Below are 14,158 nucleotides of genomic sequence, written 5' to 3'. Positions count from 1 at the left end.
TATCGCCGTGAAACACGGCGTAATGCATATTGAAGACGTCGTTAGGGGATCGCAAGTGAGATGCATTCCTCGTCATTGAGTCAGCAATGATAGGTCTTCTTTCTCCTTCGTCTTCGTCTCAACCGACCACCGTAATCATTTACACGCGTGCACTATTGTTTTGCAAATAAAAGGAAGATCAATCGCTGGTACCAGCGGAGGAGGACTCGCTGTTTACGTGCGATCATCCTGCAGGTAATTGAGTAATAGTTCTGGAGAACTGCCTCCGCAGAGTCACCACGAAGGAAGGATTAATGAGTTCCAATCGGTTGGATAATCGCGACAATGTTAGAATTCGATTTTTTTCTTTGACTAAGAGACACTGTGCGATAAAGAATACAATCCGTTATTGTATTTGAATTGTTAAGAAGATACGTTGATTAATATTATATATTAAAAAGTGGAAAAAAGTTAGATTGTATTTTTTAAGAATTTTCTTTATATCTACAATTGTTTGTGTCACCTTCTTACAGTGAATCAATTTATGGAAGTAAATAGTTTGGGTTTTGAAAAGGGCAGAGCTAATTCTGAACTGGAATAATGAAATTAAGACATTTATGAAAAGCGAAGTTGATTGCTTTGACTTCTGAATGGCTTGCTTGCAAATGACGTATAATAAAGTATTGTGTAAAGAAATTATATGGAATTCGCTAATTTGTGAATTTTACCAACTTCAGCGAATTGCGTGAAATACATTTTTGCTAAGTTCAGCACATACCGATCGTGATACGAGTATCGATTATGAAACATCGAGGAAAGGAAATTTTATTTCACAACGTTATCGTGCAAGTTCGTGGTGCGTTAAAAGTCGAAGCGTGAAATGGTTAAAAGCTATTTGCTTGCCTATGGGTTGTAACCATTGTCTGATTAATTGAGGTATAATAAATTGCTATTATATCGACACGGGATGGCTAAATAATCACAGTTCTTCACATTGGTCGCAATTATCTCGATGGGAGGATAAACCAGTGAATTGCCGTCGTGTTTTTCGTTTTTCCAGTTGTCGATTGTGCGCAGTTATACGCGTGAAACTGCGACGAAGAACGCAACGAAACACAATCGCATCGGACAATAAAAGAATGACCAGCTGTTTCAATACGATAAACCGAGTATTCCTCGAGTACCATTCCCTTGAAAAAAAGAAATTCAAATTTTTTCTACAGCATCGATGAGAATCTTTCAAAGAATCAATTCTTGAGAATAAACAGATCAACGATCAAGTGATGGCAAAAATTCTTCTTCTTATCAAAACTGCATATCCGCATCACTGCATAAATATGTCTCACTGTTAACAAATCCAATGCCAGGGACGTCAGAAGAATTTTTCAAAGTATCGAATCTTGAGAATAAATAGAAGAATAATAAATAAACAATTAGATATAGAACTAAAAGTTCTTTTCTCAGTTTAAGTTGCATATGCATCAACAACTGCATTAATGACAAATCCGATGGTTGAGACATCAAAAACAGCAACGAGACAGTCTTGAAGTTTTAGTCGTGGTAGATTTCGAAGAGGGAGGCCCATTATACGTCTTTCGTTGGAAGCTCGTCGGTATCGTCGCTCTCATCGTATAAATTTCCATATGCGTTCCCACGGCGACGATCCTCGTGGCACAATACGTCTATTAAGTCGGCGAAATGATGGTTCGTAGCGGGGTTCGGAAGAGGATACACCGGTATTGATACGATCGGTCCGCTTGGACGTCGATCTGGATTTGACGTCGTTACGGCCTTCCCTCGATATTTATACGCGGAATAGTCTTTTTCGCGATTGTATGCTAATGCACGCAGAGCTAGTCTAGAAATAGTATAAAATGTAATCCCCTTCTGGGAAATAGCTTCTTGATACGTTTAGAAAAATTAGGTTTTACGTACGATAAGCTTTCGAAGAGAAATTATTGTAGGTTTCGTGATACTATATTAGGTTGTATGAGATTTATGACAGTTTTATCAGTTATATGTTGATAGTTATATGGAAAATGTATTAGTACTATGAGTATCACGACACCTTCTGGTTTCATATAGAACGATCATTCATTTAAATTATGATTAGGAGATAATGGTGCAAAAACTCGTAAAAGCTACTTGCAAAAGTTACAAGAGATTATTGCAAATATTATGTGTTGTATTATGTGTAAGTTTGTGTATATTTGCATTTTTTCATAGATGCATAAACTATCCACATTCTATTGATGAATATTTGAAGAATTTTCTTTTAAGAAAAATATTCTTTTGAGATGGTCGTATAAAGAAAGAGTTGAAGTAAAAGGTTCTAATAATTGTGGGCGACTCTCAAGGTCCATGGAGGACGTGGCGTGTTCGTTTTGGGATGCACCACCCCGAAAGTCCTTCGACTACGTTCGACGTGTGTAGAAGAAAAAACACGTCTGCGTGAACCTACTCGCAAGATTTACGGCATCTAAATTTCTGGCCCCCCGTATTTATCGTTTCGGTCATGGTGGGCGCGTTCGAATTCCCTCCGAGCGACGTTTTCGTCCTTTGACGGCCGGTTCTTGTCAAAAGGATCCCTTTCAACAAATTAAAAAGAGGAACTAAATAAAAGGACTGTGACTGTCTTCAAGGATGAAAAAATATTTATGAACTGCTGTGTCGAACTTTAGGAGAATATTTGGCATTATTTCCCATCAGCAATAAAAAGAAGAAGATAAATGTAATTAAAGCAAGTATTTCTAGGTAAAGGTGTGACAGTAATTAGTTAGTTTGCCTAGGTATTTCCTTTGAAAAACAAATCTGTGGCACGTTGAAAAATTTGTGACACCCCTGGTGTTCAGAGATCACGATCCTTAAAAGAGTTCTTTTGATGATACCGACGTTTTTCTTCTCTCCGCTTTATTCTTCTTCTTCTTCTTCTTTTCACGGTTTAATCGAGAGTCGGCGTTATTCACATGGAACGAGATTCTATAATACTTTATCGTGGATAAATTAGGAGCGCGAGTAAGGATCCACTTAGTGTCGTATTTTTCTGATCTCGCGACAGATCGATACTCTTCGATAAAGTATCGCGTGTGGCATTAATTATGTCACCACCGCCAATTACCGGTGACAAATTTTTGCCTTTCGAGGGGTTGTAGCGACGTCTCGTTTGTTCAGAATCCGATTAGCCCAGGTGCAAAACACGAATTTCGTTACCATTCATTGATGTCGGTAGTAATTTATTTCTAAATTAGCGGTGATCAGTTTCTGACATACGAGATTGAGGATATTTATTAGGATGACTGTTTGAAAAAAGCGTCATCGAGGTTTTGATACTTTATTTCCCCTGTAGCAGCTTTGGATAACAACTAGTTAAGCTGAATTTGTATATAACATGTTTAAATATCAAAGACACTACATTACTGAAATTTTGTCTCTTCCTTGGAAAAGTAGAAATATAAGGGAAAAATAATCACAAGATCGTGGATTATAAATCATCAAACATGACTCCAAGATGATTTCAATCGAGTCCTTATGATCATTCTATCGTGGTTGCATAATTTTCTCATGTTTTACGCCAGATTTTATGACTTTTACACAGCAAGCTAAAAATTGGAACTGCATAATCAAACAATGAGGTCGTATGCAATTTTGTAATTTGATAAAGATCTAAAGAATAAAAAACTGGACCGATGTTTAATAAAGATCAGTTCCTATACTCTACATTATAATCCTTGAATAATTTTTGACTAAAGTTTGCTGATGCTGTTGACATGATAACAGCAGCAAGCACATTCATTGTTGAAGAGTACAGCTGTTAGCCCCAGTAACAGCATCGTAACAACACAACCGGACCAACTTAGAATTCACTGTATCTTGATTGCGTTATCCACTCGCCATGTTACATTTCTCGCCGTGCAAATATTATGACTGAGTGTACAGATCGTCTTGCGCGGAACGAATCTACACGTAGAAAAGAAACGCTCTTTAACAAACAAAAATTATTAAAGGCTGGTAATGCTATCCTAATATGAAAGTTACGAGCTCGTGCAGCCAGCAAAAGTGGGCCCATATGTTACAATCAGCCTGATACTACCTACGGGGGCCCGAAAGTGCTCCGGTTAAATTACTTTAAGGGCCTCACTGTGTAGTACAGCTCTTCGTATTCTCACCATATGGGGTCCCCTAATCCCATGCACGGCATCGTACGCGCTATTTCATTCATCGAGTTAATGCTGATCAAACTGCAATTTCGCGAAGCTTTAAGGCCGTTTAATTGTGTAATCGTGTATGCTTGTTCGCAGAGCCTCATTATCTTATACTCGAGTACGTGATGTACGGGAAATTGTTGGCGTACCTGCGTGATCATCGCACCAGGCAGGATTTCTACAATTTCAGTGAGGACTCGGCCGCGCTCACCTCTAGGGATCTCACTGTTTTTGGATACTGCGTGGCAAGAGGCATGGAGTATCTTGCGTCAAAAAAGGTGAGAGTGTACTCTGATTTTACTATGTATATTTCTTTTGATTTTTTTTTTATTGTTTATTTTAATATAAATAATTTCAGTGTATGTGCTTCTTAACGCAATTGTGCATTAACGCGACATTTTATTCGCACTTTTCCTCAGTTAATTTATTGTAGATTATCACGACGATGTGTAAATGAATTGGGAATAAATTTTAACTCTTAAATGTACAATTCTTTTCTAATAGGATATTTTTGAAAACGTGAATTTGTGCGATACGAAACTATAGAAATATAGTTTCAAAAATCCATCTCATCTTTTCTGTATTTTTTATTTCAAGACAAATTAATTGTCAAGAGGATTAAAAGATACTATATCTATCAATAATCTGAAATACGTTACAGCTAAATCTTTTTATCATGTTGATTTTTAAGGACGTTAAATCGTAAGTATCGCGTCGCGTACAGCTTTTAATATCTGTGAATTATTAAAAGTACCCTTTCGTGGTCGCGTTTAAATTATCACTCCCCCCTTATTTGTATTTCCATTACGCTTACGAGGCTTCTTGGTGTTGGCCGAAAATTTATTATGACCTTACATGCTCGCGTGTTAAAGGAGTCTTAGAGACGAAGCCAAAACGATACAGCGACCGTCTACTTACTGTAACATTATATCAAAGTATTACCCCCGATGTTGTTATATTCGTGCCATGCCGATCTTGTTCTTAATTCTTTTCGAATCTATAATCGATTCTGCATTTCATCCCGCAACAACAAAGCAAAGATTCAGACTTCGTAAATGTCATACAAATTTATTAATTCATCAGAATTTCCATGATTAAATTTTTCAGTATTTTTGGTAACTTAATTGGAAATTAATTTAGATGAAATAGTTCTCTTTCGTAATCAATATAACATTTTCCTCTGTACCTTTTTACGCAAAATATGCAAAGCTTCAGTTTCTCAAATCTACATCCCTATTTCATTTAATTTCTTATATTCTTATGTCTCCAAATTTTTCTGTATACAAAAATTCCTCTTTTGCAAGTTTACAATACTGCTTGATGTAATTTCTTACATTTTCACGTTTCCAAATTGTATCTGTGCAAAAGTTTCTTTTCTTTTCATTTTTACCCCCCCCCCCCCCCATTTGATTTAGTCTCTTATAATTCACATTTTCATACTTTTTTCTATGCGAAAATTCCTTTCTTCGCGTAGTGTATTCTTCACGTAATATATTCTTTAATCTGACAAAGCTTCATAAACTCGCCATAAATCGAAGCTTCTCAATAATGAAGATAATGAAACGATAAAATATCGCCTTTGAAGTCTCCAATGTGTTTCAAAAACACCTACATGTCAAAAGAATACCCCGTATTAAAAACCGAATACCTCGTCCTTCGAGGTTGCCTATACGTTACGACTGAAGGTTGCCTATACGTTACGACTGAAGGTTGCGGGCGAGAAAGCGACGGCATGACAAACAGCTTGCCGGTGGTATTTGTACGTCAAATATTTTCTTAGCGTCGGAAAAACGCGGGACCAGAGATCATTTCACCAGTGAATCTGTGTCAGTGGGCAAAAATGGATGACATGGTCAAATGAGATAAATTCTGACACGATCATCCTACAACCCTAAGTTGGTGTGAACAGCAATAAACTTTTATTAGCGGGAATACGCGAAGAAGTTTGTATCGATTAAAACGAGTTCTTTCCTCGTAAGAAAGTTAGCATAAGACCTAATATCTTTTTGTCGCGTGTCTTGATGAAATTTATTTAACGGTGAACCAATTTCCAACTTTTCAATAGCTCGATTATTTAGATTTACAAAAAATGAATAATTTTAGAAAGGATGTTGAATATGGTGATTTAAAAACTGGGTAATTAAAAAAAATTGTGTTACTTTGTCGAGACATTTATGGCGAACAGAATGACGTTCATAAAATGTTCGATGTTAATAAAATCTCGTTGTTGAAATATTGCTGAAGAAAATCGGGATTCTATGAAGATCGAAATCTTAGAAATGTAGAGTACTGAAAATGATCTTATGGTTCCAAGTCGTTTATGTAGATTAAAAAAATTAGTTAGGCATCCGCGGACACATTTTAAATTATGCTAAGATCCAAGTTGGGGCACTGACAGAGGTATCGAATGTTTATTATCGATTTATGAAATTTCAAGCCAAAAAACGTGTGACTCGAAGCTGATAATGCCGCCGTAACCGTAGAGTGATACGAGCGCGTTTAATATTATGGTTCTAACCTCCTTGCTGAAGGCACGTGATTCGCTTCGGAACCATAAAACAGACATTTTTATGCATCCAACGACGTTTAATGGACTCTTTTTTTGAGATAGTATCGTGACTCGAAGTCCAAGTCAACATTCTAAATTATCGTTCGTTTTCTTTATAGCCCTGCGTAAATATTCGAATATATCTTTTGGAGTTTCTTTTTGTACACAACATCCTAAATTTCACTTTTTTCATTTTATAACATGTTTAATAATTCGAAACGTAATAGTCAGCTTGAATGGCGCAAAAATGAAATTCATCTCTGTGGAAGCAGCTATAGAAGTAATATTACCGATGGTAAACCTTCGATTAGAATAATTTCACGCTGTTTCTTGCAAGGGCAAATATCGAATGAACCGTTCATAATTATTTTCTACGAATATCGAATGGTGTTCGCGTAATCGTCTTCGGAGAATTGCCGTGTGAAAGCTAATTTTCTGAAGTTAGTGGACGATTATTACTCATCGGGAGGAAAACGGTAGTGAACATTCCGGCATGGAGAACATCAAGGTTCTTTTTCGCTCTACCAACCGCAAGAAACGTGCCTTAAACTTCAACTGTACGTTAACTATCTCTGCTAGCTATAACATCGTTTAAAAGGTGCAACTCGAATCTCGTCGTTATCTTCTCGAGTGTGAAAAATTCATTTAAAAACATATTACTCGTTATGGATGAAGTTTTTGCATCGTATGAAACATTCCTTAGCAACTGGTTTACTTAACTTTTTATACAAGCAAACTAAGCAACCAACACGTATCTGCATCATTTCCATAATTCATCTGACTGGTTCGTGCTTCTGTCGTGTCATCTATTCCATAATCCTCCCTTTGCCGACGTATTAGAATAACAGATCATGTACTTCATAGTGCGAACATGAACGCTCATGAGTCACGAGGTATTTTAATCATTTTTTCGTATGTGTTGCAAAATGATTGGAGTTTTCAAATGAAGGTGATGTTGCGCCTTGTTCGGAAAATTAATTACTCTTGAAAACTTGATGAGTAAGTTGTTTTATAATAAGGTGAACCTTAGACGAATGTCAGGCAGAAACATTGCATCAAGGTAGATATCGCAACCTTTTTACGCTTTCAAATAATTCCATTAGACCTTTATAGAACTATTTTACAAAAGAGAATAACTAGGTTTCTGAGAATCAGACTGTAAATGCATTAAAAGAATACTTTAAGAATAAAAAATAAAAAACTAACAGTTCGCTACGTAAATTTACTAAATAAATTGCTAGAATATTATATCGAAGACTAATTAATAGAAATTTTAATTAAAACAATCGATTCCTTTTCTTTCCTGAAAATCTTTCTATAGACAAAAACATACCATAAAATACTGGACACTGAAAAAATATATACATATAGATTAAGTAATTGAGGAATGAATTATTAATACTCGGATAAATATAACTCAGATGAATTATTAGATAAAAAAGGTTCCGATTGTAATAAGCAATTTCCGTCCTGCTAAAAGTTGAACCAACAAAACTTTCCGATCAACCTGACACTTTTACTGGAATAAAGCAGCGACGCAGACGTTTTATTTTATCGAATATCGATGACAATGCAGTAGCGAGGTAAAAAATGATAAATAGCTAAATATCATCATCGACCGGTTATGATTCGGTTGATGGAGATGCACGCGGCGAGGCTGCTCGAGGCATCGAACAGCGGGAACGAAGTCTCGATTGGAATCAGTATGCTATGTTCGTCGTTGGAAGGACGGCCAAAGAGCAACCGAGTCAGGATGTCGATTTCAATCAAAGATTATATACGAGTTCGCAGAAATTCTTCTCAAGAATTGTTCCTCCAATAATTCTCCCGACATACATAGTACCCTTAATTGAAAGTGGAAGCCACGGCTGATGCACGAACGAGATGAAATGATTTAAAGCCTCGAAACAGCGAGGCTTATTGGTTTAAGATCGAGATCGTTATGCTTACTTCGCACGAACCGTGGAGGTATTGTTTCGGTTGCAAATTAATACGGATATACATCCGGGGAAATATTTATTCTGAATTATTTATCGTCTTTCCGCTCAATATTGAAGGATGAAACTTAACGTCGTAACATCATAGAATCGAGAATACTTTACAGAATTATAATTTTTAGAAATTTTCTTCACTTGACATTTTTTAAATAACACGCGTCTTCGACAAGTTGAAGATAAAAATGAAAAAAAAGACATAAACACAGGTAAATTTAAAACAAAGGAAGGATATTTATGAAAGTTAAAACGATAGCTGGAAAAGCAAAATTTCCTCCTGTCAGTGTAATAAAGATAATAATACGTAAACAATGAAACAATTTTAGATTATTTATCAATTATACGACACGCGTCCAAAATATTTATTACAAGAACGTGACTTAAACGTGATCGGAATACAAATCGTTTGGCTTCTTGATATTTTATCTTTTTTTTTCTTCTGATACGGTAACGCCGACATACCATAGATACACTGGTATCTTATGTTACGCGCAAGTAGTCGCGAAAATATATTTTTCATCCGTACAAAACGTTGAGGAGCGGACAAAAACACGAGCAGGTCGACACGACAAATGGACTCGCGTTCGAGTTTTGCACCGGTGGTCGCGCGGCGCGCTATAAATCTAGAAGATGAAGTCATTAAAGAAACGGCAAAGACGTATGTATATCCAGCTCGCCTTGACATTGAGCAGCGCAAGTTCATTAGCATCGGCCACGGTCGAACGGCGAGAGCCCGCTCACCCGATTTTCCGACAGCCTAATTCGTACTCTTCCGTGTTGTTTCAAAGTTTCTTGAATATTCTTTTGAAACAAAATTTTCTTGGAAAGTTGCAATAATCTGCTGTTTATTCCGTGAAAGATTTCTCTTAATTAATCAGTAATAAGATGATTCATAATGTGTTTTTATTGTGTAACTTTGATTTTCAATATGGAGACGGATGATTCATTGATAATGGTCCATTTTATCTTCCGAGGTCGGAGAAATGTATGTATGTATACGCGGATCAACATTGTTGATCGTTTAGTCGATCAAAAATAGCTTTTGAGAAAATTGCTACTACTATGTTAAATATATTTTCTCCCGACCATAGGTTCTTAACTGATGGGTTCTTAACGATAGGTTCTTAACTAAAAGAAACTCAACCATTTACACTTTTGACTAGGCTTTGCATCTAAACTCGTGTTATATAACGGTTGTGCCATTTCCCCGAATATTCCCTGGAGACTTGAACCTGTAACCATCTATGACGGAAGTCTGCAACACAGTTCAGTATTGTTCACTAGTTTAATCGAAGCTTTCATCGTTGCTCAAACATCATCACCGACTTTGATCGACGCGTCGAGGCCGTACGACAATTAAATTTCACGCGTATTTACTGGTACGCCAAGCAATTTCCATTGAAGCACACGGTTCGCGAGGTCCGCGGTGGCTGGCCACATGAGAACGTAAAATAAATCAAGCTCAGGCTTCCGCGGCGAATAACAGTACGACGAACACGCGATAAATCAGACGTACAATAAATAATCAGCAATAACGTGTCTCTGCCGCCGTATTACGAAGCCGAGCAACGTGGAATCCGCGGGTCATAAAATCTATTCGTCGAGTCCCGTCGTCGAAGAATACCTTTGGTCGTAGAAGAGATCTTGAAACTTTTCTACGCGACAATCCAACCAGTTCGAGGATTCGAGTTTGCTCGCTCTATCACTTGATATCTTGTATATGCGATGTGGTAACTATAGTGCGGTTGCGTAACAGGACGTCCACCTGCGGTCACTGTCTCATGGAGGAACGTTGATCGAGCCGTGTGCTTTTGTTCGATTTTGCAGATCATCCACCGTGATCTTGCCGCGAGGAACGTGCTAGTGGACCATAACAAGCTGTGCAAGATCGCCGACTTCGGTATGTCCAGATTTGCGAACGAAGATGGGGAAGTGATCGAGACGAGACACGGCAGAAACGCGTTGCCAATAAGGTGGATGGCGCCCGAATCATTGATCTACTCGCTATTCACCACTAAGACGGACGTTTGGAGCTTCGGGATCTTGATGTGGGAGATCGTCACCCTGGGTATGTGTAAATCATTGATTTCTCGAATTTGGTATTTTATATTCTTATCACAGTTCCAAATTTCTTTAATGTTAAGTCTGACTACTTTATAAATGAAATAATAGTAACTATATTGACGATAAAATAATAATATAACCTTCCTCCTTACTTCTATAATCTTGACTCTTCGTTGACTCTTGTCTTCTAATTCTTAACTAATTCGTTCGCTCATTCGCTTTTCTTTATTTCTCTGTCTCTCTTACTCTTGATACTTTCGTAGTCCTATTAATATTCTATCATTTCCTTATTGTTTATTTTATATTTAAGTAATTATTTAATTCCCTTATTTTTATTTGCCATTCCCATTTAAGTAATTGTCTTAGTGATTTACAACTTATAAAACAGATATGTATTTTTAATGCATTATTTTATCTTTGTGAATCATAATATAAGATGTTACTTAGAAGTATTGCAATTTTTTTAATTAAATATTTAATGATATCTTATTGGAGATATTTTTCCTATTATATTATCAACGTTATCAATAACAGAAGAACTAATTTCCCTAACGCAGGTTCGACACCGTACCCGGACATGACGGCACGAGAAGTGATGCGAAACGTGCAGAACAGTTATCGGCTGGAGAGACCTTCGCATTGTCGAAGCGAGCTGTTCAGGGTGATATCCCGATGTTGGCAGGCTGATCCAGACCGCAGGCCGGAGTTCCAGACTCTAAGGAGGGATCTGGCGCAGTTACTCGAAGACAATATGAACGGACATTACGTAGATCTCGAGAGCTTCGCCTCAGAATGCACCGATTGAGCATCATCCAATAGAGATTCATTGGAAATCGTTTCTCTGTCGTTTGCTCGTTTTTGACACATATAATCGAGCATTCTGGACCATCAGTTCATGAACACGATTGTTTCATGTCCAATAATCGATCCTCTGTCTTGAACAGATGGACAATTTCAAGTTCGTGAAATTTTGATCGTAAGTTTGGTTGTTTCGATCCATTCGAAAGGTATCGACAACTGATCGATGCTTGTGGAACGCGTGAATGTGAATGGAATATGATGTTTCTCTTTGTATGAGGTAATCTGCGCGGTTTTGCGGAAGTGGTCGAGAGAAATTTTTTGCCTCAACATGGATCTGGTAATGCGTGAAATTTGTGAATTCGTAAAAATTCCAAATATCTGTTGCGAGATGTGAAAATCAGAATCCGTCCATATATGATTCTAATTTTTTATATCGCTTCTATGTACTTAGGACAAACAAATCTGTGAAAAGAAGTAATTCTCGAAACATATACGGAATCTGTATATATTAAAGAACAACTTCGACAATATTACATCTTGTTCTTGAAACGTTTTGATACGGGTGCATACGGGTTTCAGAAAAAAAAGTGCTGATATGTTATGAGATTCGTGAAAGGTGAAGAATATTTTGCATCGAACGTAAAATTATGGAGAGACAATCGATAGCATATGTGTGTGAGAGTGATTTTATCGTTGAAACAAAGACGAAATTGCGAATTATGAGGCGAGAAGGATGATTTAACAATGCAAATACGATGGTAAAGTAACGTGCAGTCTGTACAGTTAGGGATAACAGGCGTTCTTTACTGTTTCTTTCTTTCAACGCGGAGAAGATGTCTAAGATTCTCTTAAGTATTTCGTTTAGTATTACTACACTATGTCTAGCGTCATTTACTTCAATTAATGCGCCAGTCGTCGAAAGTTCGTTCATATCGGTGTTTTTCGTTCAACATAATGCAACAAACATGATTTACTACATAGAATAAAATAACAATGTTATAACAAGATTCAAACACACACAAGAAAGGAAAAGACGAAGGAGTAAGGTGATAGAGAAACTTCCATATTGTTTAACTTTGCTCACATTCAACAAAAACTTTTTGAAATAAAAAATCTCCGATATGTGAACGATTACTTACGCAACCCATCGCATAAATCTCATGACAACGCAAAACGATCGACGTACATCGTTTTCCAGTTGTCTAATGTATTTTTCTCACTTATAATCATTGTACATAAACTCGCATTATTATAAACGCGTCGTGTCAATCAAAAAAAAAAAGTTGAAAAAACAGAACAATTTTTCTTGATCGTCTCACCGTAGTTATATCGAGGATTATTGTAATAATAATTATTATTATCCGTATCATTATTAACGAACCGTTATTAAACACGTACGTTTATAAGTTTCCAATCGTCGATTAATATTCTTAATCATTCTAGTCTTTCTTAATGCGTATGGGGTGGCGATTGGTCCTGAATTAAGCACAGAAATCGCGTGTAAATTTATTATTCTGGATTGTGATATCTTCGTACGTTTGTTTTCTTCTTTTTATACGATATGTATATTACGAGAACTTCCCTTTAGAGCCGATTAAAGCCCCATCATTGTCGGTTGATTGTTTTATTAAGTTTTGTACGTTAAAACGGAACGTCGACTCATCTCTTCGAGAATCCCGACCTCGCTTCCATAATATCGAAGAGAAGCGATTCTGTCAATTTTTTTAGACTTTATCGTGGCGTTACTTTTTGCGTAGTTTTGCGATCCGATCACATATATACATACTTTTTTCCTATTTTTTTTGCCTGCCGTTCTCTGTTACCCCCGCCCCAAAAAAAATGCAAATTATTGTATGTAAACTCAACTACTGTAAGAAGATTTTTTTGTCAGTAAACGTTGTCGTAAATTCATGCAGTTCTTATTTTTTTTTATAAACAATTTTCTTGATCTTTGATTACCATAGATCAGTGAATTACTTAATCACTTTAAACATATGAGGTCGTCAATCGGATTTTGTTAAAACTGTGTAAATAGATTCATTTATAACGTACAGTAGCAAGAAAAAAGTAAAAGTTTGGGAGCGATGATACAAGATAAAAAAAATATGGAAGATATGGTAAAAAGGATGTATTAAAAAATAAATATGGACATGATTCATAATATTATAATTTACAATAAGATTCAAAGGCACAGACAAACGTTATAATCTATTCTGAAATGTTAATTAAAAAGTTTTTATGTCTACGTTCCTAGCGAGGCATCTAAATAATTATAATAGTTCCATTAATTTTCTTCATTAATATACATGTACGATAGTGATTTTTCTTCGGTACCCTGCGATCGATATAAATTTCCTTAAAGGATCTACATGTATGTTAAGAATTCTTATTTCCTTTAAAAAGTTTTAGAAATATTTAGATAGGTATATGTAGCGATAAATTATGGATTTAACTCATAGAAACTATAAAATAATATGCCACGATCAAAATTAATAATTAAAAATGAAAAAGAATAAAGTTTGCAATTAAAATACCTAATTTGAATAAACAAGATGGAAGCCGAAACGTCA

At 36.3% G+C, this 14,158-nt stretch overlaps 1 protein-coding gene across 1 annotated transcript in view; it reads left to right on the top strand.

Annotated features, from left to right (window-relative positions):
* LOC138184687 (uncharacterized) overlaps positions 1 to 13,499 on the top strand; it is a 215,189-nt gene extending 201,690 nt beyond the window's left edge. Inside the window, exons 6-8 of the mRNA XM_069122855.1 lie at positions 4,278 to 4,459; positions 10,551 to 10,791; positions 11,345 to 13,499. Of these exons, the coding sequence (XP_068978956.1) occupies positions 4,278 to 4,459; positions 10,551 to 10,791; positions 11,345 to 11,592 (671 nt within the window). The 3' untranslated portion in view covers positions 11,593 to 13,499. The remainder of the gene's footprint in view (positions 1 to 4,277; positions 4,460 to 10,550; positions 10,792 to 11,344) is intronic.
* Positions 13,500 to 14,158: the final 659 nt, after the last annotated feature.

This window comes from Bombus flavifrons, chromosome 11 (genome assembly GCF_040668555.2).
Source record: "Bombus flavifrons isolate JBK064 chromosome 11, iyBomFlav1_principal, whole genome shotgun sequence".
Lineage (NCBI taxonomy): Eukaryota > Metazoa > Arthropoda > Insecta > Hymenoptera > Apidae > Bombus > Bombus flavifrons.
Note: the sequence above shows the minus strand (reverse complement) of the source record. Positions and strands in the feature narration are given on the sequence as shown.